Genomic DNA, 24,918 nt, shown 5'->3' with positions numbered 1-24,918 from the left:
TTTTCAAAATAAAGCTTCCTGACGAGCATTTCACAAATATGACGAATTTGGATTCTGGACTGTTACAAACGTCAAACAGTCGATAATTGTTAAGATTCTGCATCAAAATGTCCAAAAACGACTCGACCTTTGTTCTGTATGTTGTTGAGTTGTGTTCTTACATCGTCCACGAGTTTACGGAAGGTGACGGTGCGTTTCATTCAGTCACCGATGCTCCTGTCGTGACAGAGAAGTCGGCGAACGAGATTAAATTCAGCTTCAGTTTCTCCACAAACATCTCTGAGCAGGCGTTACTTTCAGAACATCGTCAAACTCGACAGACACAAAATAAAATCCGTCTTTGTTTATTTAGTGGTTTGCAGTATTTGCACTGTTCCAACAATCACGTCTGTTTTCCCCTCACGAACACATTCGGCTCGGTAGGGAGTCTTTTCTGACCCAAATACAAATAAATCCTGGTTCAGACCCGTTTCTTCTCTGTAGCTGCTAAACTAACAGTCTGAGGTTGATCTGTGAGCCTGTCGTGACATAAACAACATCTTTTCTAACACGTGTTTCAGACTTGGATCACACAGAACCAGTCGTGTGGATCCATTTCATGTTTAATGTGTCGGTTGTTGTCCAGCTGCTTCAGTTTGTCGAGCAGAACTCTGCGGCGCCGTTTCACCTGACGTCTGGTTGCAGCTTTAATTATCTTTGATCGTATCGACACCCAGAACGCCCCTGATGGAGAGCTGAGCCGATCATTAACGACCTCATTTGTTTGTAATCGTAATTAAATAGTTCTTAACTTTCTTCATTCTGCAGAGCGACCTGTGAGGACTCTCTGCAGGACCCCCGAGAGTCCTCAGGCCGCGGTTTGGAGACCACAGGAGTTAAATCAGGGCCCCATTAGAAGTCGGAGAGGTTATCGTTCTGCGGTAGTCGTCTGATTAAAAACAGCAATCCGCCGACACTCCCTCTGAGGATCGTGGGCGACAGCGTAATGTCCTCTGACACACGTTAAGTCGCCGCCAACAAATCGAAGAAGATGGAAAAAACACCAGAGTTTCTTTTTTCTTCTGCAGTGTTTCGTGGGAGGGCGAGTCGCCGACAACAAATTGCTGCGAAGACGCATCAAAAGTCACCAAGATGAGAAAAGTAAGGACGGATAGATGGGATAACACACGGGGGAGGTCTGAAGGGCCAGAGCGCCGCCGCCGCCACCGCCGCTGCACCAGCTCCCAGGGAAAGAAATGACACTTCAATCTCTATCAGCTCTGATCTGCAGGCGGGGAGGAGGAGGGAGCGCCGTTTCATCCGTGGGGGAAAATTTGCTTTGAGAAATGGCCCCGGGAGGAGAGAGGAGAGGCGTGGACGGCACAGGAAGATGGAGATGTGGATAACACGAACACTGTAGGGGGGGGAAATGAATCGAGTGTGATGAGAGCGAGCGGCTGATATCTCACAACATCTCCTCACACGCCACAAACTCTATAAAACTTTCCTCGCACAGCCTCATCTTTTCCTCGTCTCCCCCCCCAACACAGATTTGGACTGCCTAAAGAAATAAGTGAGAGATGTGAGATAAACAGGAAGCCGGCTGTTCGCCGTCTCCGGCCCGGGTGATCCTCCAGAACCCGGACAGCTCAGACAAACAGGTGGATGCAGTTTATTAAGCTCGGGGCAGAACTTCAGGACAGATGGTCTCATCTTCTCTTCGTCTTGTAATCAACGTTATTTTCAAAGCAGACGTCTGTTTCATTCGGCTGCGATCGGCGCCGTTATTGAGCAACAACGAGTTTGAGTCTGGAACAAAACTGACGACTGAACAGCATGTTCAGGAGAGCCGGTGGATAGTGACGAGATGTCAGGACGACTTCCAGACGAGTTCGTAACGACAGAACCAGGAATCTTAAACCAAAACATGATATTTTAACACCTTACCAAGTGGTTTTGTTACTAAACCTGACCAGACTTTATGATGAGGAGAAAAACCTGATGATTTGATGAGAAGTTGGGACATTTTCCAGCTGCGTTTCTGCTGAAAAATACTTTTTCAAACTGGCTATTTTTAACGAGATGTGAGACAAAGTCCAGCTGTGTTTCTGGCGCGACCTCTCTCCAGCTTGTCTCTGTTTGTGCTGACAGAAACAAGTATTTTACACCAAGACATGATATTTTCCCTGAACTGTAACAAAAAGCTTTTAGTCTCTAATCTTCACCTGAATGTGGAAACGAGCTGTGAGCCGGTGAAACAGACGTTTTAAAGAAAACAGCCTGCAGAGATTCTTCCTGACTGCATCTAATATATAAACATACATTATCATGTGCAGACACGAACAGACATTCATCTCTGTGCAGATGTGAGCAGACGTATGTAGATTAATACGACCGTGTGCTGAACGTATGTGAGGCACTTACACAACACGTGTGTTAATAATAATAATACATCTTCAGACTAATAACTAATAACTGGGACGTCTTCATTAAGTGTGTGTTTATGTGGGAGATATATGTGTGTGTGTGTGTGTGTGCAGGCGGAGGGGTGATATCGATATGTATTGTGTGTGTGTGTGTGTGTGTGTGTGTGTGTGTGTGTGTGTGTGTTCTGTGACCATTATGAAACACAGGAGGACTCATAACTCAGAATGAGAAGCCAGGTGATTAAATCTTCATTACTGCAGCGACTGCTCTGTGTGTGTGTGTGTGTGTGTGTGTGTGTGTGTGTGTGTGTGTGTGGTGTGTGTGACACTCGACACCTGCGAGCTGCTAAATCATACGAATCGTTCCGTTCGCCTGTAAAACCCAGTGAAGATCGGATCGTTCACACGAGAGAAACGTGCGGTTTCATTTGGCTTTAATACTTTTAATAAAACAGTTTAGAAATAAAACGATGGCGGGTTTGTGGAGGCGGCGTCGCTCATTTTCAACACACAGTCTGATTGGAGCAGAGCCTCACCTGAGCAGAACCGTTGGTCCAATCACAGTCAGAACACAATCATTTAAACTGAGAGCAGAAGAATCCTCCTGCATGTGAACCTCTCGTTAGTGTTTTCATCTCTTTCCTCTGTGAACATCTCGTGTTTCAGCCCGTGCTGATGTTCTGCAGCCTGTCTGAACCCGCTCACACCGAGCCTTTCAGAACCGTGCTGCAGCCTTGAAGACAGAATCATTCCACTGAATGTGATTTTGTATAAAGACGGTCCAGATTGACTCGGTGCAGTTGCTGCTGATGCTACAGAACATGAGTTCTGAGGTGGAGCTGCTGCTGATGTGTAAGAACGTATTGATCAGCTGCTGCCGGTGAGAGACGCAGACGCTGTTAATCAAAGGTAACATGGTGGAGTTAAAGACTTCTTCTATAATTGGAGGAGTTAATGAAGTGAGAAGCGTTGGAGCTCAGTGTTGCATGAACAATGACTGCATCTATTCACAGAAGAAGACTCGCTGCTGTAAATATAACTACAGCTCCCATGAGGCTCTGAGGGAGGCACAACGAGATCTGCTGCTCAGATCTCACTCTGATGAACTACATACAGGTGAGAGGAGTGTCGGGAGGGGGAGGGGAAGGAGGCGGAGCCATAACCAGGAAACCAGCGGATAGTAACGAGATGTCAGGACGACTTCCAGCCGCGTTTGTGGCGACAGAACTGGAGATTTTCAATGAGACGGAGACAAACGTCCGGCTGCGTTTGTGGTGATAAACCAGATGTATTTGATGAGAGGTCGGGACGATAACCAGCTGGGTTTGTAGCGACAGAACCAGGAATCTTAAACCAAAACATGATATTTTACAAAACCTTAACAAGTGGTTTTTTGCCTAAATCTGACCAGACTTTATGATGAGGAGTCAGGACAACACGTCGCCATGTTTGCAGCGACAAAACCTGATGTTTTGATGAGAAGTCGGGACATTTTCCAGCTGCATTTCTGGTGAAAAAGACTTTTTCAAATTGGATATTTTTAACGGGATCTGAAACAAATGTTTGGCTGCTTTTGTGGTGATAAGACTAGATTTATTTAAAGACACGTCAGGACGACTTCCAGCCGCGTTTGTGGCAACAGAACCAGGAATCTTAAGCCAAGTTGATGAGAAGTCAGGACAACGCGTCGCCATGTTTGCAGCAACAAAATTGATAAGACAAGAAGTCGCTCGGTGCTGCCGGCACATTAGTGGAGAAGTTGGGACGAGTAAACTGGGTTAATCCTGAACCGGACCGGACCGGACCGGACCATCAGCACAGCAGTGAAACATAAAGAAATGTATAAACGCATGAATAAACATCGACAATATTTACGACCACTTGGTTGAAAAATATCAGTATAACATGTGATTAGAGTAAAAAAAGAAAAGAAGTGTTTATTATTCAGAAAGGCCCGTTTGAGAGTAATTTAAAAGATGTTATCGGATTATAATTGTTGATTCCCGATCACTGGCTGACTGACAGCTGCTCACGCCGTCCTCTCCGGGTTCAGCCGGTTCTGATGATGAACAGATGAACAGAATTATTGATGATGTTGCAGCTGGTAATAATTCAAACCTCTCTGCATGCTGATGAGACAGTTTCATCTATAATCACACATCACATCTTATCTGTTGATCATATTTCGTCTCATTAAATCTGAGCGTGAATCTGAAACTGAAGTTATTGAATAAATGAGGTCGCGGAACGAGGAGAAAGTTCCAAACTGGAGTTACTCAACAACATGTCGGTTCCGCCTCGCTGCAGCTGTTCGGGTGTGACGCAGCGGGCGATGTCGCCTCACCGCCGGTTATTTCCGGTTCATGTAGAGAAACCGTGTGAACTCACCCTCTTGATGTCTTTGCCGAAGGTCTCGCTGAAGCTGGAGCCGAGGATCTCGAACTGGACGTGAGAGTTGGAGCCGCCGTCCTTAAAGTCCATCGTCCCCGTCAGACCCGTGATGTTGCCCTGAAGGGAGACGAGAGAGTTTCCTTCTGATAAAACTGTAAACTCGTCTCACACTGAATGAAAAATGTCTCCATTATCTCGACCACAGTCCACTTTGAAATTCACGGGCACTTTATTAAACCGCATTTTATCGTGTAGCCGTTGTAGAAGAGGCCCTGACAGCACTGCTAACTTCAACACCAGGCACACAAAATATAACGAAGTGACAGAGCGAGGCAGGGAGACGCTGAGGCGAAGACGGAGGGATGACGGGAGGAAGACGACGAGGAGGCGTTAAAATGTGTCAGGAAGAGTAACGAAGGAAGACGAGGGACGACTGAGAGACGATAAAACAAATAAAACTGAGAGGAAAACAAACAGCTCCGAGATTTCCTGCGCTGACCTTTAGAACTGCTGCCGCCGCCCGTCATGAACCTTTAATATCTTCCCATGATGCTTTGTGAGCTGCGAAACTGAGAATACTGATGTTTGATTGACAACCGGGAGGTGCACTGAACGCACAGTCACCAGGAGAGAGCAGCCGATACAGACACAGACCTAATTAATCACTAATGTAATATTCAAAACTGATTCAGGATCAGTCCCTCGTTGATCAGCTGTCTTCGGTGCAGAATACAGATTAACAAACAGTGTTAAAGATTTATGAGATGTCTCATAAAACATCTGCAGAGCTCGACTGAACGAGCTGTTTGAAAGATGTCGCTTCGTCACTTCTATCAGTTTGTGTAAAGACTGATGACGCCGTCAGCGCCGAACAACCAGCTTCATGTCTGTCAGCTGAAAAGGTCGCAGTCGTCGTCACCTGGAGGGAAATAATGTTTGATGTTTGATGGCTACAAAGCCAGCGGCGCCTCCGTCCTCCATCACCTCCTCCTGACGGCTCGTGCAAGAGACTCATGAGAGCAAAACCACGTAAACGCACAATATTTAGCATTAAAACAGCCAAAAAAAGTCAGTATTTAAGAACAGGTCAAATTTAGCCGTTAGCTAACATGAAGGAAACTGCCTTTGTGGTTGAATTTGATCGTTAACTTAAAGGTGTTACTTTACCAATTAAACTGAGCCATTAGCTAAACTGTTGGAACAAACTGCCTCCGTTAAACTGAGCCATTAGCTAACCTTAATTAAAACAGTTAGCTTCACAGATTCAAACTGTTCCAGCTGTTAAACGTTAGCTTAAAGGTGCAGAAACTTGATCGTTTGGTAAAATTAACCAAACTGTTCTGACAAATTAACCAAGCTATTAGCTAACCAAACCAAACTGTCTCACTGGTTAAACTGAACTGTTAGCTAATCTAAACCGACTGTTAGCTTCACTATTTCAGCTCTACTGAACTCTGAGCATTTAGCTAACACCTGTGCTAAACAAGACGTAGCTGCAGGTGATCCATTAGATCTCTCCGTGTGTCTTTCACTCGGTGTTTGTCGTCCTCATTTTCCACCTCATCAGCAGTCAGAGAGACGGCAGCTGGTGGAAATGTTCAGGTTTGATCGATCTCAGACGAACAGTTTGTGTGTTTCTGTTGGTGCCTTAAAGGAAAGTGTCTGTTGTGCCAAACGATGTAAAACCAGCCTGACAAACTGTTTCTTTTGAGGTCACAAAGGTCTAATTCCTTAAAAAAGTCCAAGTTTATCTATAAAGAACAAAGTGAAAGTTGACAATAGATCGTCCTTAAAAGTCACTGAAAGGTGAAACAGTCGACCTTAAAGTGCACAAAACAGAAACGTGTGTCATGTCTCCTGGATTTTTCCTCGACTCGTCAGATCCTGAAACAAAACGCCGGCCTGTTTTTAATCTGAACATCTGTCCACATGTTCACCAAAATAAAAATATGGACTCTCTTTCTTCTCTGAATGCTGCACAGCTCAGGTGACGTTTCTGCAAACAATCAAGATGGTCAAATTCTTCATTCGTCATGTCGTTTCACATAACATGTGTCTGGCTGTCATGTCAGGTGGTGGAGGTGACATATAGACCAAACATTGTTGACTAGACGTCGGAACACTACCGCCTGTCTCTGTGGTAACAAAACCCAGATACTTTTAAGGAGATGTCAAGATATTTGACTACAAAACCAGCTACTTCTAACACTGTAAAGGGACGTTTCAATCTACGTTTGCGGTATCAAACAGGATCATTTTAACGAGATGTCGGGGAGATTTGCAGCCGTGTTTGTGGAGACAGAACGATCTCTTTAACAAACACTGGGAACATTTTCCAGTTGTGTTTGTGGAGCCACATCATCATCTTCCTCCGACCCTGATCAAGAGATTTTTGTGCCTTTGTAAACCAAACCGGAGCACAACATTGTTGTAAAATTGAGAATCTAACCCAAAGAAAACTTGTTTCAACCGATCTGTGGTTTTGTTGAAACACACAGGCTCATTTTTGTTCTTGACAGCCAACATCAGACCAACAGACACATTTAAACACACGATAAAGATTTGTCATTGCGTGTTTTGTTTTATTTAACGACTGCAGAGAAAATCCTCTGTGGACTCGACGGCTGTCTGCAGCATGATGTGATGAACTGTGTTCTTACTTCTGTTCACATCATTAAAACAACATGCGCTCGTGTCAGAGATCATGTCAGCAGAGGGATCAACAGCGGCGCCGTCCGACATGTTCACCTCTGTGTGAACATGATGACGGATCGCTAACGAGCTCTGCGGTCGTCACCACGAGAAACAAACTGATGTTGTTTGATAAAAGCGAGCTGCCGGCTCTCTGGGACTCGTCAGGACGAGACCACAGGCTGCTGGACGTTAACGACGTTCTCGTCTCACGGTGGCGTTTCATCTTTGATTTATCTTCTGCTAACAAAAGAAGTCGTTCATTCTTTTATTCTAAATCAAATCACACTTTAATCTTCTCCTCCACCTTCAAAGGGGTTTTTTCAATTAAATCTTAGAGGGGAAACAACACGTGCGCCGACATCTCCAGTTATACTGAATCAGACACGTTCAGTATCGGCGAGCGTGTCAGTTAACGAGCTGTTAATCAGCTCAGCGGCTTTGATGAGAAGAATCCAACACAGTGAGACGAACTTACACAAAAATAGCAAAAGAAAAATGCAAAGAATTCTAACTAAATAGAAAAATACTAAATGTAATATTGATGAATCTGCAGCTCAGCCCTGAGGAGGTTTGTTGTGGTCTGTTGGGGCCCTGAACGCACCACGACACCAACAGAAGACTTCAGTACCTTCTGGATCGTCTCCAGCATGGACCAGCCGCCGTTCCACGGCTTGGTGGACTTCCTGATGCAGTTGAGGCTGGCCATGCTGTGCCACTTCCTGTCCTCCAGCTTCCTGTAGAAGGCGTTGGCGAGCATCAGCACGCTGTCGTACAGGTAGAGGTTGGACACCTGGAGAGAGGAGGAGACGGAGGGAGAGTTTAAATATATATGATTGGATGATGTGGAGGGGAAGGGGGCGGGGCTATACATGGGGGCGGGGCTGCATTTCAACATTTGTAAGTGGGAAATCGTTGGATAGTTTTAACAACGTGCAGGTGTTTTGCAGGTATTTTAACCCAAAACATGATATTTTCTGAACCCAAGCCAGAGACCACCGTTCAAGACCGGGTTCAACACCTTCCTGCTGCTGTTGGATTTTATGTTAACGAGCCTTAATGTTCGGACACATCTCCACAAAGTTCCTACAGCAGCTCTTAAAACATTTTTACGGGGCATGTTTGAGCTTTTTCAAGCACATTATGACGTAATAGAGCACTTCGTTATGTAAACCTGCATTTTAAATGATAAAATAAAGTCATAAATACATATCAGGCATGTGTTGGGCAGCAGTATTGATCAGTTTCAATCACCAGCTGTTACAGATGTGTGAGGCAGCGTGAGCCCGGTCCAGTCTCCACTAACCGTCTCTCCAGCCGTGTTTGACGCCACAAAACTGGATATTTTAAGGTTGTTTGTCTAGGAATGTAACATTTTAACTTAGATATGATTTGAACACACTGAGAAGATGTATTCTGCTGAAACAAATTGGCTTTCAGTTCGTCAACATTCATGTTCCTGAGCGGTTAAACCCGTGTTACTGTGGGAGCGCTGCCTCGGCCTGCAGGGGGGCGACCTCTGGTGGCTGCAGTGATTATTACAGCAGTGAAGGAGGATGTTTAGTAGAATAACGAGCGACAAAGACTGAATATAAACTCACTGTCACAGTAAACACACACGATACAGAGCGACGGACACAAACCAGCAGAAGGAGAATTGTTTCCTGATTATTTAACGACCGTGTTGTGTTTTTCTTCCACCCACAATTTATTTCAACAGCTCACTCAGACTCGAGTGTTTTCAGTCTGCAGCCATGAACACACACACACACGCGCACACACACACACACACGCACACACACACGCACACACACACACACACACACACACACTGGCTGGTGTCGAGATGACGGGCAGCGAGTCGCCAGTTTGTCCACATGTGACCATGTTGCTTCTCCCCCTCTGTGCCCTGCAGAGGGCAGAGGAAACACACTGTGACGAATAACACACACACACACACACACACACCAGACACACACACACACACACACACACACACACACACACACACACACACACACACACACACACACACTGCCAAAGCAGGGAGCAGAGACCAAATGCAGGGTGACAAATGAGCATCACTCTGTCCAGATGAGAACGGCTGACTGGCATGAAGTCCATGCAGAACGCTGCCTGAGGCCTGACACACACACACACACACACACACACCACACACACACACACACACACACACACATACACACACACACACACATATCCACACACACACACACACACACACAGTCATAAAAAGGCTGAATCTGAAGAGAACAAAGTGATACAACACACGCAGCGTTCTGCAAGACATTTATTGTTCTTAATGGTACATTCTGTGATTTCTCTGTAGAGAGTATACCTCTGCCAAGGACAAACCGTCCCCTTTAATTATATCAAGCTAAATTAACATTTTTGAAGCTAAATTAACATTTTTATCAGCTCACGTCTCAGAAACTCCTGCAGAGACACGACAGATGCAGGATGAACATGACGTCTCTTTGACATGAATGATTGATTCTCTCGTCTTTACCTGAAGCTCTCAGGTGAGGTCGAAGACAAAAGGAGAGAGAACGATGGAGGAGAGAGGAGAGAGTTTAAGATGGTGGGAGATTTATAGGAAAGAGAAGCAGGCGGACAAATGACGGCCACGAAGAACAGCGAGGAGACGGCAGAGGAGAGAAAAGAAATGGAGACGAGGAGAGACTGAAAATATGGAGACAATAAAGAGCAATTATCACAGAGAAAAGACCGAGATACACAAGAGAGGTGAAGAAAGGAGAGGTGAAGAAAAGAGAGGTGAAGAAAAGAGAGGTGAAGAAAAGAGAGGTGAAGAAAGACAGAATATATCAGAGGGAATGAAAGAGAGCGAGGGAATAAAAAGAGGTTAGATGAGATAGAACGACATCACAGGAGGAAGAGAAGAAAAGGTGATTTTAGAAAGGGTGAAAAATGAAAGCAAGAAGAAGAAGAAGTGTGTGTGTGTGTGTGTGTGTCTGTGTGTGTGTGTGTGTGTGTGTGTGTGTGTGTGTGTGTGTGTGTGCGTGTGTGTGTTTGTTTCAATGTGTGACATCTTTTAGAAAAACGCAGCTCGTTTCCACAAATGTCAAAACAAGACAAAACATTTGTGGAATGAATCAGATCGTTAAATGTCAAACACACCGAGACATTTCATCACCGAGAACACCCAGTGACCAGCAACCTCTTCTTCTTCTGTTTGCTCTTCTTCTTCTGTTTGTTCTTTTTCTTCTTCTTCTGTTTGTTCTTCTTCTTCTGTTTGCTCTTCTTCTTCTTCTTCTGTTTCCTCTTCTTCTTCTGTTGTTTCTTGTTCTTCTTCTTCTGTTTCTTCTTCTTCTGTTGGTTCTTCTTCTGTTTCTTCTTCTGTTTCCTGTTTCCTCTTCTTCTTCTGCTTCCTGTGATTAATGAACCCATCCTCAGATGACTACTCTCACCGCTCCCTGGCCTTTCCCCCTCAATTAACGATTTTTTTTACCCACTAATTACTTAATTTGTCCTTTCAAATTAATATTTTGTGCCTTTGAACGACTACATGGAGCCTTCAAACTACGTCCTTCACTCCCTGAAGCGATCAGTCCCTCCTGCTGCCTCAGCGCTCTCGTTACCGACCACTTCAGACAGGAAGCAGATACCAGGACCGTTCTGTCGGGCCGCTCAACCCAACGTTGTATTATTCCACTGTTCTTCAGTGAAAAAGAGAAAGAGAAGAGGAGCACGGAAATAAAACAGAGAATCAAGTCCGAGGGCAACGTTTTCAGAACAAATTCAATATATTGAACGCACAAATTATTAGTTTGAGGACTCAATTATCATGTTTTTATCTCCGCACACTCGCCGACCTCTGCTCCAATGAAAATCCTTCGCCTTTTTAAACTATCAGCCGTCATCACTTTGCTCTGAGAGAAGGTCAGACGACCCAGACTGTCGGATCTGAAGCTCGACTGCAGGTTACACAGCTACCAGCTAATAGTTAGCTCGTTAGCACACGTTAATTTCTCATTTCTTTCTTCAGAATGTTGCATTTTTCCATTTTCAGACTTCAGTCAGGACTTGTTTCTATCAGCGATAACATCTCTCAGATGTTCGCTGGTATCTTTGAATATTTAAGTTTTTTCCAGCTTTAAAGGTGTTTCTTTTATACCTGAGCTACACTTTGATTGACAGCTCAATAAGAGCGTCCATGCCCGCCCACAGCCTACAACAGCCAATGAGAGACCGTGTACTCAACTGAACCTCTCTCTCTTCTTCCTCCTCTCTCCTGAGCCACTCACACACCAGCCTCCAGATGATTGACGCATCATGCAGCCAATGAGATTTCAAATCCAGTAATATATAGTTTAAATCAGTTTTTAAAGCCCTAAACGTGGAAATGATGCACATTTATGTAGTTTTATTGGCTGTTTTTCCACCTTAGCACTTGTTTTTGACCAGTTTATCAGCACAAGTTAAAGTTAATAAGCAAATTAAGAACTAAAATGAGTTAAATGCTCCTGTTACTGTCTTGCAGGGAGATTTAGAGGTCACGTAATGTCATTTTCTTCTTAATATTTGCTCAGAAAAACACGTCTTAAGTGTTTATTTTCAGTGATATTGTCATTAAATGTGAACTTGAACCATGTTAGACTCTATGAGGTGGACTCATTGTGTTTCACAGGTAATAACGGCTGTTGCAGCTCATCTGCAGGCTGATTTTTGCATCAAAAAATAAATCAATCAATGTGTTCAAACTCCTATAGATTAACAGATTAATAGAGCTTCTGAAGCTTGGAGGAAAAAGTCCAGTTAATAACCTTTAAAAAGAGCCCAAAGACAGTCTGTACTGCAACAGCTTTGGATTTACTTCAGGCTCGACTGGGATGTTCAGGATTTATAAATTAACAATTGATTGTAGGTCGCCGACGTTAACGAGCTGTGTGTTACCTCCAGGTTCTGCAGGTATCCTTCCTGCGGGTCGCACAGCAGAGAGGAGATCCGGTGGTTGTGTCTCATGCAGCGGGTGCTGCTGTCCCTCCACAACGGGAAGATCTGCCGGATCACCGTCATGCGCCCCAGTGCACTGTGGGTAAGCTCCAGGATCTCTGTGTCGCTGATTTCCTGCAGAGCGAAGGAGAAATTACTGTAGTTCGATCTCTGAGGTGTGTGTGTGTGTGTGTGTGTGTGAACACCTGACCGTCAGAACCATGTTTGTTTCCTCGACCGCATTAATTGGAGAGTTTTCACACACTGAGACGAATGACGGCGTCAGAGCCAATCAGACGGGACGATTCACAGAGGCCATTAAAAAAGAGCTTCCTCTATTCATGCACATGTTTAATTGCTTTGACGCTGAGAAACCCAATTATTCCCAGCGAGGTGTAATTATAGATAGCCTCAGTCAGACGCTAAAAACATGAAGAATAATACTCAGTTATGACGCTTTAAAACAGAAACATAATTACAGCCCACGACTTGAACAAGAGTCCCGACAAGTGACTCGGTTTGTTTTGTTCAGCTTAATTGAAAAGACGAATTTGCGGTGTTTTATTTTTTTTGTATATAGGTTCCTGTCATCCAATTAAAACTGAACCTGGGCTTGTAAACAAGGAGTCAGGAGGATTTGCAGCTCATTTATGGGAGTTTTGAAAACATGTCATTCTGACAGGTTAAAGGATTTAAAGTCAAAACAAGTTTGAGTCCAGGTTCTGTAATTGCAGAATCCGTCTGACGTGTTTGTTGAAAAAGTCTCCTGAAGTCATTTACTCAAGAATACATTCAGAGACCTGCGAGCGTCCGTCCTCCTGACTTCCTGTTGTGTTGAATCCCACTGACGAGAAGTCATCAACCAACTCTGAACAGCTACTAAACCGTGTTTTAGACAAATGGAAGAGGAGTTTCAAACCATCAGCTGTTCCCCGTCTGACTTTATTTGACGTTACACTTGAGTGAGATGTTAATTTTACCAGTGTTACTTTATTTTTATTTTTCTTGTTACCCAACATCGTATCGTCTTCTGCTCGCTCGACGCCTCCTCCGTTATTCCTCACCTGAATTTGGTATTTTAGGCCAAAACCGTGACGTGTTTCTCACCCTGACCACGAGCACAGCGTAACACTGATAACTGAACCGATCTGGACCAATCAGAGCACATCACGCACGGCAGACGCAGCGAGACGAGACAAAGACGTAAAAGCCGTAAGAAGGCGTAAACAGACAGAGAGGGAGACTGGAATGTGGAGAAAAGGCGTGTTAGTGTCTCGTATCTGCAGAGAGTTTCTGATTTTCTCTCTTTGTTGCTGCTCGGGACGCTTTACCAACCCAACATGTGTCTATTTGACGTCCTGGGAATGAGACTCAACAATCAACTGTCTTTGTGGTGCGTTCAGGAACAGCTGGGACAAATCCTACTGATTCTACCTTTAACTTTAATAGTCTTTGAATTCTATTAATATGACGTGAGCTTCAGTTAGCTTTGACCACAAATGTCCTTCAGAGGGAGACTTTTTACTCTGATACTCTGAGTACATGTCAGAGCCTGTAATCTATTACTTTACTGGAGTAACTAAGCTGGATCAGTACTTCTACTTTTACCAGAGTCACGAGTGTCTGAACTCTGACTGACGTTTGGTTTCTCCTGCACCTCGCGGCTGATCTGCAGATCCTCCTGACTTTCCGATTCGCTCTTTGAGGTTTTGTAAAGAGAGTTGTGAGTAATTTCACAGTCTTCTATGTAACACCACATCATCAGCCCGCGGGTTAGCGACACCGCTGCGCTGCGAGGACTCACAGTAATACTGCAATCAATATTCAAACTATTTTCTGGCCCTTCTCAGCCACAAAATGGAGGCAGAAGTGGAGCTGAGACGATGTGATATTACGGCGGGGGGAGGGTGTAATGACCTGCTTTCAGGCACAGGCAGACTTTAGAGCCATCAGGAGGTGAGCTGAGGATCATGGGAATCACTGACAGAATCAGATAAGAGGTTTGGAGGGCAGTTATTTTCTGAGAAACACAGCGGAGAGTGTAATGTAACTTCCAGGGGCTGTAATGGTGTTTAGGGACAGATGGGATCCCGGCTGAGGACGCTTTGAAGGGACATCAGGGGCGATTTACTGCAGTTTATTCAGAAGCAATGAGGCGACCGCTTAACACTTCAGATAATGGAAAACACGGCGTGTCGAGGTGTTGATCATAAACATGCTATTAGACGAGGGAGGGAGGAGCTTCACTGGAGGAGAAGATGTTCCTGATGTCGCTCAGCAAGATAATCCTCACGACACAACATCATCTTTGAAGCATCCAGAACACCAGCGTCTGTCCCTCCCCTCCCGTCTGTTACTCCATATTATATCATATCCATACCGATGTTTGGGTGAGAAGCTCAATATCAAACTGATCAGTCTGAATCGTAGCGCTCCGGTTGAGGCTGACGTTCCCAAACGCTCTGACGCAGCGTTCTTCAGTCTGAGGCACTTTATCGTAATAATTAAGATGCACCCACAATTTGGAGTTCATTTACCATCCAGGTGATTATATTTCACACTGGTTTTTACCTCTCCGACTGGAAGAGCTGGAAGAGCTTTCATCACCTCTAACACGTCGTTAGCTGTTGGTTTGGTTCTGTGCGGTGACGAGGGGAGATAAGAAGAAGGAACAAGAAAAAGCCGGACGGAGAAACGAGGCTCTGATGGATTTAGCCGTCGTTGCAGACGGACGGTTTAACAACCACACCTGCAGCAGCTGTAATGTAACCTGGAGCTGCTTTTGTTCACAAAGCGTCTGATCTGCATTTCAAAGAGCGGCGCTGGTGTTGTTAACAGAGTCCATCTTCGTCTTCTTGTTTCCAACAGCTGCTCTTAGGTCGTTAGGTTTTTGTTTAACATTAACCCGTTTTAAAAGAGTACAACCATGAAACACGTCGATGTCACGGCCAACAAAGACGCCCTGAAGAGAAACGCTGTCGGGTGATGAGGTCGTAAAAGAGCTCCTTTCTTCCCTCAGGGGTCATTTGGTGGTGGACAGGTCTTTGAACGCACCGCAGGAACATTAACACTGTTATAGTCCAGGGTTGATAATCATGGTCACAATCTTTGTTGTCTTTTTCAGTAAATCATCTCACTTTTCATCTCATATTTTGACTTTTAATGTGATTGTTTTTATCTTCATCAAGACGATCGTCTTCACCGCTGACATCACCATCTGATCTGAGTTTCTTCTAATTAAACTCCATGATAACACACAGCTCGGGGCTGCAGGAGGAGTTAAAGAGTCCGAGCAGCGTGACATCAGACAGTTTGTGAGGATTTAAAAGCGACGGTTGGATCAAACCTGACAGCTGCTGTCTGACCAGCAGGCTTCACCGCCGCCCACCGAGCGTCGCCTCTGCTCACCTCCCGCCTTCTCTCCTCTGGGTAATTACTGTCCTCCCTTCTGCTCACCTCTCTCCCTCCTCACTGCAACACTATTACTCTCTCTGTTTCTTTCCGTTCTCTCCTCCCCTCCCTGTTTTCGCCGCTGTCCGTCTCTCCAGGCCTCTTTAATTGGCGTCGCTGGAGTCGTCTGATCACCGCAGACGGGAAGAGAAGGACGGCGTCTTCCTGTCGACGACCTGCCCGACGACTTTGTACCGTCCTGCCACCAAAACACTGCACACAAAGTGCTGCAGCTGTCTCAACGCTACGCAGGAAACAAGTCAAAGGTCCAAAAAACAACCTGAAACTGTTAAACAACCCGGCAGAAATGTTCCCAGACGAGGTGTTGCTCACATTACGTTACACAAACAGTGGATGGCGGGAGCAGGAAGGACTGACAGGAGAGACGGAGGAAGGAATAAAGGAACGAAAAGGAAACTGAGATCAGCTACGTGTTGACAAGACGACCCGACATCTCTCTGCACCGCCGCCCAGGACTGGAAACTACCTCTGTTAGCTGTGAGCTCGGTGACACGCCGCGCAGAGCGAGGGCGGACAGGCGGCGAGAGGACGGCGAAGTCAGAGCGGAATAAAGATGGTGGAGCGTGTTTAGAGAGGCTTCAGCTGGGTGTCACATGGTGCAGGTCTGTGAAGAGGAAGGCTGTAATCGTGTTTACGTCTGCGGTAAAGTTACCGGATCGACCCGCTTCTGATGCCTCTAGTGGCCATCAGAGGAGCTGCAGATGTTATTTGTAATTAACTGCAAAGTGTCTTTATTCGTCCGTCCTGCCGAGTCTTCGTCACGCCGCTGCCTGATGAACGGCGTGCGTCCCCGGCAGAGAGCCAGGTGATCACATGACACAAAACCTTTAACTCACAACTTCTTAATCACCTTCTATTATTCTGTTGTTGTAGTTTCTGTCTCTGGAAACTTTTACAGACAATAAAATCTGCAAATGAAACGAGTAGAGTCGGCGTGACGGTCGGCCCTCCCGACTGAGACTTGTAATTACCGACACCATCGAATCGTCACGTTTGAGATGAAATGATTAAAGACACATTTGTTCCGTCTTTCTAAACGTGTCGGCGTGCTGTTTGTTGTTCCTCTTTTGTTTTCTGAGTTATTGAAATTATTAAGCAACAATCTTGAGTCCAGAATCACAGCTTTCAGCAGCACAATGCTGCTCGTTGGTTTCTGTTGGCTTCAGATTCAGACAACAGAAAAAACATTAATAATGCAAATTCATCTTCACAGTGAAGACGTTTGAACTCTTTTGGCACCAACTAAAAGCCAGACAGTGTTTGTCTCAGTTTGTAGTTTTTTAATGGTTGATTTTGATGTTATCGTCGTCGTGGAAGGAAGTGTTGGACGGAGAGAAGGTGGAAGTGAAGGTGGGGAAGCAGGAGAGAGACGAGGTGATGCAGCTGAATGTTCCTGAATGACTGAAACACGTTCCTGATGAAAGACGCCTTCAGCGGGAACAAGCTGTTTCACCGCGCTCGCATTTCACAGACGCACATTTCATCAGAAGAAGCGTATTTGATCCTAAACGCCGTTTAACGTGCCAAACAGTGGAGCAGACGCTGGCGAACGAGCCACTCCGGGGATTCTCCAAAACCGCTTCGCTCCTTTGGTTAATTAAAAAACGCAGAGTGTAATTAGTTAAATTAGGACTTTGAAACAAAGCAGAGGAACGTAAGTGGATTAGGAGGTCGGAACCAAGCTGGGAGGTAAAAAAGACAAAAAGAAAGAATCTGGCAGTGGAAAGGAGCTCTGAGGTTTTTGTGTTGAGCCGTCAGCAGATGACAGCTCCTCTCGTCTCCGTCTGAATTACACTGTTAACTCTGTTGTCAGCTCAGTTAATTGGCTGGAAAGATGCCTGGATATTGAAACTGGGAAAAGAAAAGATGACTTTAAACAAACCAAAAAAAAAACCGTCTGACGATCGAGGGCGTCGTCGTTTTCTCTTTTCACCCCGACTTGTTTCAGTTTGACTTCCAGCACAGAGAGTCGCCCACGCTGCTGATCTCCGACCGAGGGGGGAAACTCTCTCAGCTTGTGTTTTTATCTCAGATAGGGGATTTTTTTTATTTTTTAAAGGAGCTCTTGAACTCGTCTCGCTTTGTATTCAAAGTCACCTTGCAGCTTTTATCCACATCCGAGCAGCGGTTAGTAAAGAACGTGTCAGAGAACTGTTTCTAGAGACGGGAGGGTGTCATGTGATCTGAAGAAGATTCAGACCGATGAGTCAGCGTCGTTTGTTTGATTTGAAGATCTGAACTCTCTCAAATGAAAGTCTGAAGACGTCTCAGTCCTCTCGTGTTGTATGAGGTGGATGAAGTTCTGAATAAATGCTTCCGACAACCAGTTTCATGTCATTTTAAATGTCTTTGGTACAAAAGAAAACTCGACTGAACCGTCTAAACATCTGACTCGTGACAGTTGGTGTCAGTGAAGCTTCTATAAGTTCTCCTGTGGTGGAGAAGACGGTTAATGATCCTGTATGTCCGACCCGGTCCAGTGTGAGATGTTCTGAGTGTCTGTGCGCGTCTCGTCTTACCTCGTTGACGAACACCCAGTGACTGTCCTTGGAGGCCAGGTTTGTCTCCACCGCCTGCAGACACACAGACACACACAGAGTTAGTAACTGACTTCAGACCATCGAACGCTGATCTGCAGGACAGGACGGAGGATTTCATCGTGTCGTCGACTCAGATTCAACTGAGCGGCTGTGATTTCTGCAGCGTCGGCCTCTGTTGTCACGATGGTGTAGTCAGATAACTGGGCTGTGTATATTCTTTAAATTGCTGCTAAATGACAAGAGGGAGAAAACCTACAACACCCAGAATGCATTGCACTGCAGTGGGCCGATGTGCAGCAAACGGCTCAGAACAAGTAAGTAAGTAGGTTTTAATGCCATCGCTGAAGAGACAAACTTTATTTTGATTACAGTGATGTGTGTGTGTGTGTGTGTGTGTGTGTGTGTGTGTCCTCACAGTGCTGTGTACATACGGTGTGTATATTTGAACATGTGTGTGTTTTCTGGCTCCATAAAATGACATAAATCAACTCCTTCTCATTATCCAACAATATAAACTCTGAAAATTAAACCAGAAAAAGAAAATGATAGAAGAACAGCTGGTTCAAACACACACACACACACACACACACACACACACACACACACACACACACACACACACACACACACACACACACACACACACACACACACAGGTCCTCGGGGCTCAGCTGGCCAGATGTTTTCTAACAGGTCCTCATTCAGCTTCCAGATCACTGAACACTGACACACTCGTCTCCTCAACACAACTTAGTTACGAGTCACAGTGAAAAACCCAGTTTAACTCTACAGTCATCAGGCGGTTCAGTCCGAATGGATCTGTCTCGTTTTAACAGTCGGGTCGGGGACGCAGCAGAAGAAGGGTATTCCAGCTCGTCCTGGAGGATCCCGAGGCGTTCCCAGTCCAGATGGGATATATAATCCCTCCAGTGAGTTCTGGGTCGGCCCGCGGGTCTCCTCACGGTTCCCCTGCATGTTGCTTGGAAATATAACCAGGTGTGTTCAACAGTAACGTCTGCTTGTACGTAACTGAACCACCAACTTTTCCTAAACCGATCCAGAGCTCACCTGACAGCTGTAACCGTGACGACGGCGGTCACCTTGCTTTAAATCTACGAGCCACACAAACGCCTTGAAAGTGTTGTTCTTTTTATAAACCATCCCATAATATCACCTTGTCAGATGATGTTGTCAGCGATCAGGTTAACCTATAGTAAAGGACACAACCCGGCTCCCTTAATACACTTCACAGCGCCTACGAGGAGATATTACACCTGTCACCATAACCTTTACTGGGTCCAGACGGACTGTAGACACACACACACACACACACACACACACACACACACACACACACACACACACACACACACACGCACACACACACGCACACACACACACACACACACACACACACACACACACACACACGCACACACACCTCGAACAGTTCATCCTCCACAACTTCACATTACGCTCCCGTTATTAATAACTGATGTTGTTTTAATTGACGCTCTGGGTTTGTTTCTCTGCATCTCGCTCTGCTTCACTTTCTGCCACAGAAAACAGTTCTAATGAACAAATACACGTCAACAGAAAACATGATTATCGTAGGCTTGTGATAACAAAGAGGAGGCAGAAACGAGGCGAGCAAACACTGAAGAGAAAACTGGAGAATAATGACAATGAAGAACATGTTGACCTCGTGGATCTCTGCAGAAGTGCCGTGTAGAAAACACAACATCCAGATGATTTCTCCGTCTGCAGATTCATTCTTTCTTTTTATCAGCGACACGTTCTCGTTTGCTGTGAATGAATGAATACTCTGAAGTGCTGTTTAATGATACAGACATTTCCAGACGATTCAAACAAGACAGATTCTGAACATTTTCTGACACAATCAGAGGCTGAACTGTGTTTAAACGTCCTCTCACTGATCGTCTGGTTGATATTTGCGCTCACGTGTTTGTCGCTTGACTGCTTTTGTCTAAACACGACGCAGACAAAGTGGAAACCAAAGATTAAAAAAGAGTTTTGCGACTGTATTGTTTGAAAAGTTGTTGTTAAGAGTTTTTAATGTTAAAACAAAAACAATACAAATGTTCTGTTTCTCCCTGAAATACTCTGCCTTTACAAATCTTTTCTCACCGCCTCTCTCGTCACATCGGCCTCCGACTGATAAACTATCAGCAGGAGTGCGAACGACGTCGACAAAAACATGGACCCACTCTGAAACACAGAACCAGTTCCACCCAAATGGCAGCGATGAAAACAGCCTTTGTTTGGTGTACGAGTACAGACGGAGGTGATAAACACCTAAACATTAAATAAACTGATGTTTTGTGGGGAAGCGTCAACATATTTTCAGAACCGTCTGCTGATTGGACTCTGACATGTTGGATGAAAGTTCAGATATTGACCGAGAGGAAATGTCAGGAAGTTGGACTAATCCGGAGCAGATCAGGCCATTCATTGATTTCTATGACATTAGTTGTAAAGACACCTCTTCATGGAAGAAAGTGACGATGCTGACCCGTTGTTGGCGCCACAGAGAAGGTCAGCGGGTCGTACATGAAGAGGAACTCTTCCTGAAAGGCGACGGCCGGCTCAGCTGTGACACGCGAGCTGCAGTGTGGTTGCTCGCTCCGTCTCGTCGCCGTCTCTCTCTGAGTCATCTGACGAGGTCACAACACGACCACGAATCTTGGTGCTGCGGTCGGGCCGCGGGCGACGGGAGGGAGGATGACGATGATGAAGGCTGACCGGCGTGACTGACAGCTCCGCAAATGTGCGAGAGGCTCGTGGAGCGAGAGCAAAGAGCCAGACGCCACGCAGAGAGGAGGGAGCAGACGTCAGGCCCGAGGAGCCGGGATGTGACTGTAAACATGGCGTCCTCTCCACTTCAGACCGTTAGCCTTTTCTACTTCTGCCTGTGATACGTGACGGGGCCGCGGGTCGGGCCTTCGGGTCCACGGGTCGGGACTTTGATCACTTCAGCTGTCGGAGGAATCGAGACAGAGTAGAGACGCGTGTCGCTGCAGGAGACGTCCTCAAATTTTTATCAGCAAAAAACACTGTGTGATGGAGCTGAGTGCTGTATTAACGGGTTTAACACCTGTTCCAGCCTGCAGGAGTCTGTGACATCACAACCCCAGTCAGCCAATCATGTTGCAGCTATGACCGAGTCACATACGCACTCCAGTTAAATGCACCGTATGCCTGAAGGACTCAGCCGACGGTCGTTATCCAGCTGGAACGAGGAGGAGAGAGTCAGGAGAAGATCCAGACCGTCAGGAGGAGTAAACACCTGGAGTCACATCCGGTTCTGTTCTGACCCGGAGACGTCTAGTGGAAAAGATGATCTCTCTTCACTGTTGATCAGCCTGACTGCAGCAGTGACCCGGAGCGGACCTCCAGGTTCTGTTCTGCTGACTGGAGCTGGAGGGGACATTACAGAGAGGAGACAGAGAACCAGAACCAGAACCAGAACCAGAGTCTGACTGAGGTTGACGGTTCTGTTGTGTGCTGGTTTATAGCTGATGTGACGATGTTATGTGTAGGCTCAGTCTCAGACTTCGTCCTCGCTCTCGTTACGTTACCTTGAGGAAACTTTCCAGATTTCATTGTTGGGAGAGCCGGACAGTTCTGGAGGAGTAAACACCTGGAGTCACATCAGGTTCTGTTCTGATCCGGAGCCGTTCACAGACGGGAGGAGAGCTCAGAGAGGACTGGGATTAAAAAGTGGATTTATCTTCCCTCCTGTTGATCAGCTCCACTGTTACTTTGACTAAACTTGCTGATTTCTTTGATTTTAAAAACCGTGAGGAACAGAACCAACACCTCGCCGCTGTTCTGAAGCATCTCTCATCAAATGTTTCCTCTTTGAACAAACTTGTTGTGACTCTGGAGGTCACACAGAGAGCAGCGAGGTATTATCAGGTCGTGTGAGACCTTCAGGGTCCTTCACTCCACCTTCTCCTGTCAGAACAAAGAACGCTTATAATCACCAAAATCAGTGAAATAACCCACAGAACACGTTCGCTGCTGTATTTGTTTGACAGCTGAGACCCCTCACATTAGTCAAGTACATCTTATTGAGATAACACACTTTACTGTGAGTGCAAGTGGCCCCGCGAGGCTGACGAGTTAATTAAAAAGCTGCTCAGTAGCCAAAGATCGTTAGGATTTTTAAAAAAAATAATTCTTCTTGGAGTCTCCGACACGCCGTCCCTGACAGATGATACGTCAACACAGATTAAACCCTCGACTCCTCGTGGTGAAAGAAAAGCTGAAGAAGAAAACCACCTTCATTTCTTAAAAACACAAACGTGGCAGCAACATTTAAGCGTCGGTGTTTTGCAGGCGGCGTTCTTCCAGTCGGCTGCACATAAACAGTCACAGCAACACTGACAGAAGACGCTGCAGACTTTAAGAACACATACTGTTCAAATATCTGTTTTTCTCCTCTGCGGTCGTTTCATTCGTCTGTATTTTCCCCGCGGCAGCACATCAACCTTACAAGGCGCTGATGAGCTATTGATTGGCCGCGGCAAGACACATGAAAGCTGTGAGACAGAATCGGCGGTTGCTCTGCTTAAATATTGAGCGATGAACTGCTTCAGAGTAAAGACATTGTTATTTATAGAGCCTCTTTTTCCAATCTTGGATAGTTTCCCGTCTCTAATGTACAAGAACAAGCGGCTGGTGTTGCTCGTAAAGATAATTATTGGCGGGAAAATATGAGCTGAATGTTCAGTTTTCTGTTTCTGGAGGATTTGTGCGTGTGGTGCTGATGTCAGGGGAAGCTGCGGCACATGTCTCGTATAAAGCTGAAGATCTGTTGTGTGTTTTTCAGAGCGTTCCCGTCTCGTTGCTCAGGGGACGCGGGTGGTCCGGTTCATGGGGATTAGGGAGTTAGCTCACTTAAATGATGCTCTGCTGCCTCCCCCTCTCTCTCCTCTCTCCTCTCTTTCTCTCTGTGGGTTTAATAGTCCTGACAACAAGCATTAACAGCAGCAGCCAGCTCTGGATGTCACACCAGGGACCGGCTGCTTTTAACACCGCGTTAATGGAACGGACCGGGATCAAACCCGCGAGGATGAAGCTCTCTGGGGCCCAAAGAAAAAATCCACACCAGGGAAGCAAAATAAAGTCCAGTTTGTGAGCTTCTGGGTAGTTTTATTATTATATTTTTATGCACCGCAGAGCTGAAAACCAACACATGGTTTTGATTCCGTGTATACGTGTCTGTGGATTTCTCTCAGGAGAACACAGAACCGATCCGACATCCATTTACTCGCCGATCTTCTGTCCAACTCTCACCTGTGAATGAACACAGGTGACCAGAATATCTCTCCTCCTCAGGGCTTTCACTCAGATCCGTCCAGCAGATGTTCGTTTCAGTCGACGACTGTAATTAAATATCTGCATGATGACTAGCTTAAATCGTGACCCAGGTAAGACGTGTTAAACACTCACGGAACCGACCCGCTAAGCGCTGTCGTCTGCCGCGGTCCGACATGGAGATAAATCCCAGAATACAGCAGCAGAGTTGTTTGTGACTCAAAGAAGAGCTTCAGACGGAGGCAGGAACAGGCTGAGTCACTCTGAGAGAATACGACTGGGTTGCTTCGGTTCTGATGAAGAGGCCTCCTGGATTTCTCCCCGTGGGCGTATGAAAGGAGCCCCGGGCAGACCCAGAACCTGCTGGAGGGAATATTCTTTCTTGCTTTTCACTGAAACCTGGACGCAGATCAGCAGCAGGAGAGTTTTGAAGGATGAAGACAGAATCTTTAACTACAACATGTTCAGTTCTGTCAGCTGGGAATTAACTTTAAACATCGACATCTTCAGATTCATTCAGGACGAGAAAACATCTTCAAATTAAGATGAAGATGATGAGAAGAGAAGAGGGACCACAGCATCATTTTGAAGCCTGCTGTAGATGCTAAGCTAAAAGTGTTAGCGTTTATCTGAAGTGGGTGCACGAGCTCGACCAACGTCTTTTCAAATCAGTTTGCCATCTTGGTGCTTTTTATCTTCCCCATTTGCATTAATAAGTAAAATAAAGTGGAGTTTCTCAGCTTTACAGCAGCAGCACACGTCTTGTTTGGCCATTCAGGGCCTCCGTAGTGAACCGATGTCACCGTCACGCTCTGCAGCATCGACTCATCAGGGAAACCTGCGTCACCTCTTCTTCTGAGTCAACAGACGATAGCTGTAGCCGAGCTATTGTTGTTCATGTTGATGGATTATATATTTGTCTTCTGCTTCAGTGTTCTGCTTTAAAACCTTTCTGTTTCTACACAAATCTACATCAGTCTGTGTTTAAATACAGGCTGAAAATCACAGAGGTTAATATCGTAATAAATCGCTGTAACCTGTTCAGGAGAAGTCAGATGGAAATCTAAAAACATCCAAGTTTATCTTTTTTAAATAAAGACCTA

The 24,918-nt window shown here is 45.6% G+C and overlaps 1 protein-coding gene across 1 annotated transcript in view; it reads right to left on the bottom strand.

Moving 5' to 3' along the window:
* LOC115571551 (glutamate receptor ionotropic, delta-1-like) overlaps nt 1-19,633 on the bottom strand; it is a 60,840-nt gene extending 41,207 nt beyond the window's left edge. The window contains exons 1-5 of the mRNA XM_030400999.1: nt 19,541-19,633; nt 18,452-18,505; nt 12,423-12,596; nt 8,119-8,280; nt 4,794-4,913 (exon numbers count right to left, since the gene is read on the bottom strand). Coding sequence (XP_030256859.1) covers nt 4,794-4,913; nt 8,119-8,280; nt 12,423-12,596; nt 18,452-18,505; nt 19,541-19,633 — 603 coding nt within the window. The remainder of the gene's footprint in view (nt 1-4,793; nt 4,914-8,118; nt 8,281-12,422; nt 12,597-18,451; nt 18,506-19,540) is intronic.
* Between the last annotated feature and the right edge of the window lie 5,285 nt (nt 19,634-24,918).

Source organism: Sparus aurata, chromosome 20 (genome assembly GCF_900880675.1).
Source record: "Sparus aurata chromosome 20, fSpaAur1.1, whole genome shotgun sequence".
NCBI classification, from domain to species: Eukaryota; Metazoa; Chordata; class Actinopteri; order Spariformes; family Sparidae; genus Sparus; species Sparus aurata.
This window is presented reverse-complemented; position numbering and strand designations above follow the sequence as displayed.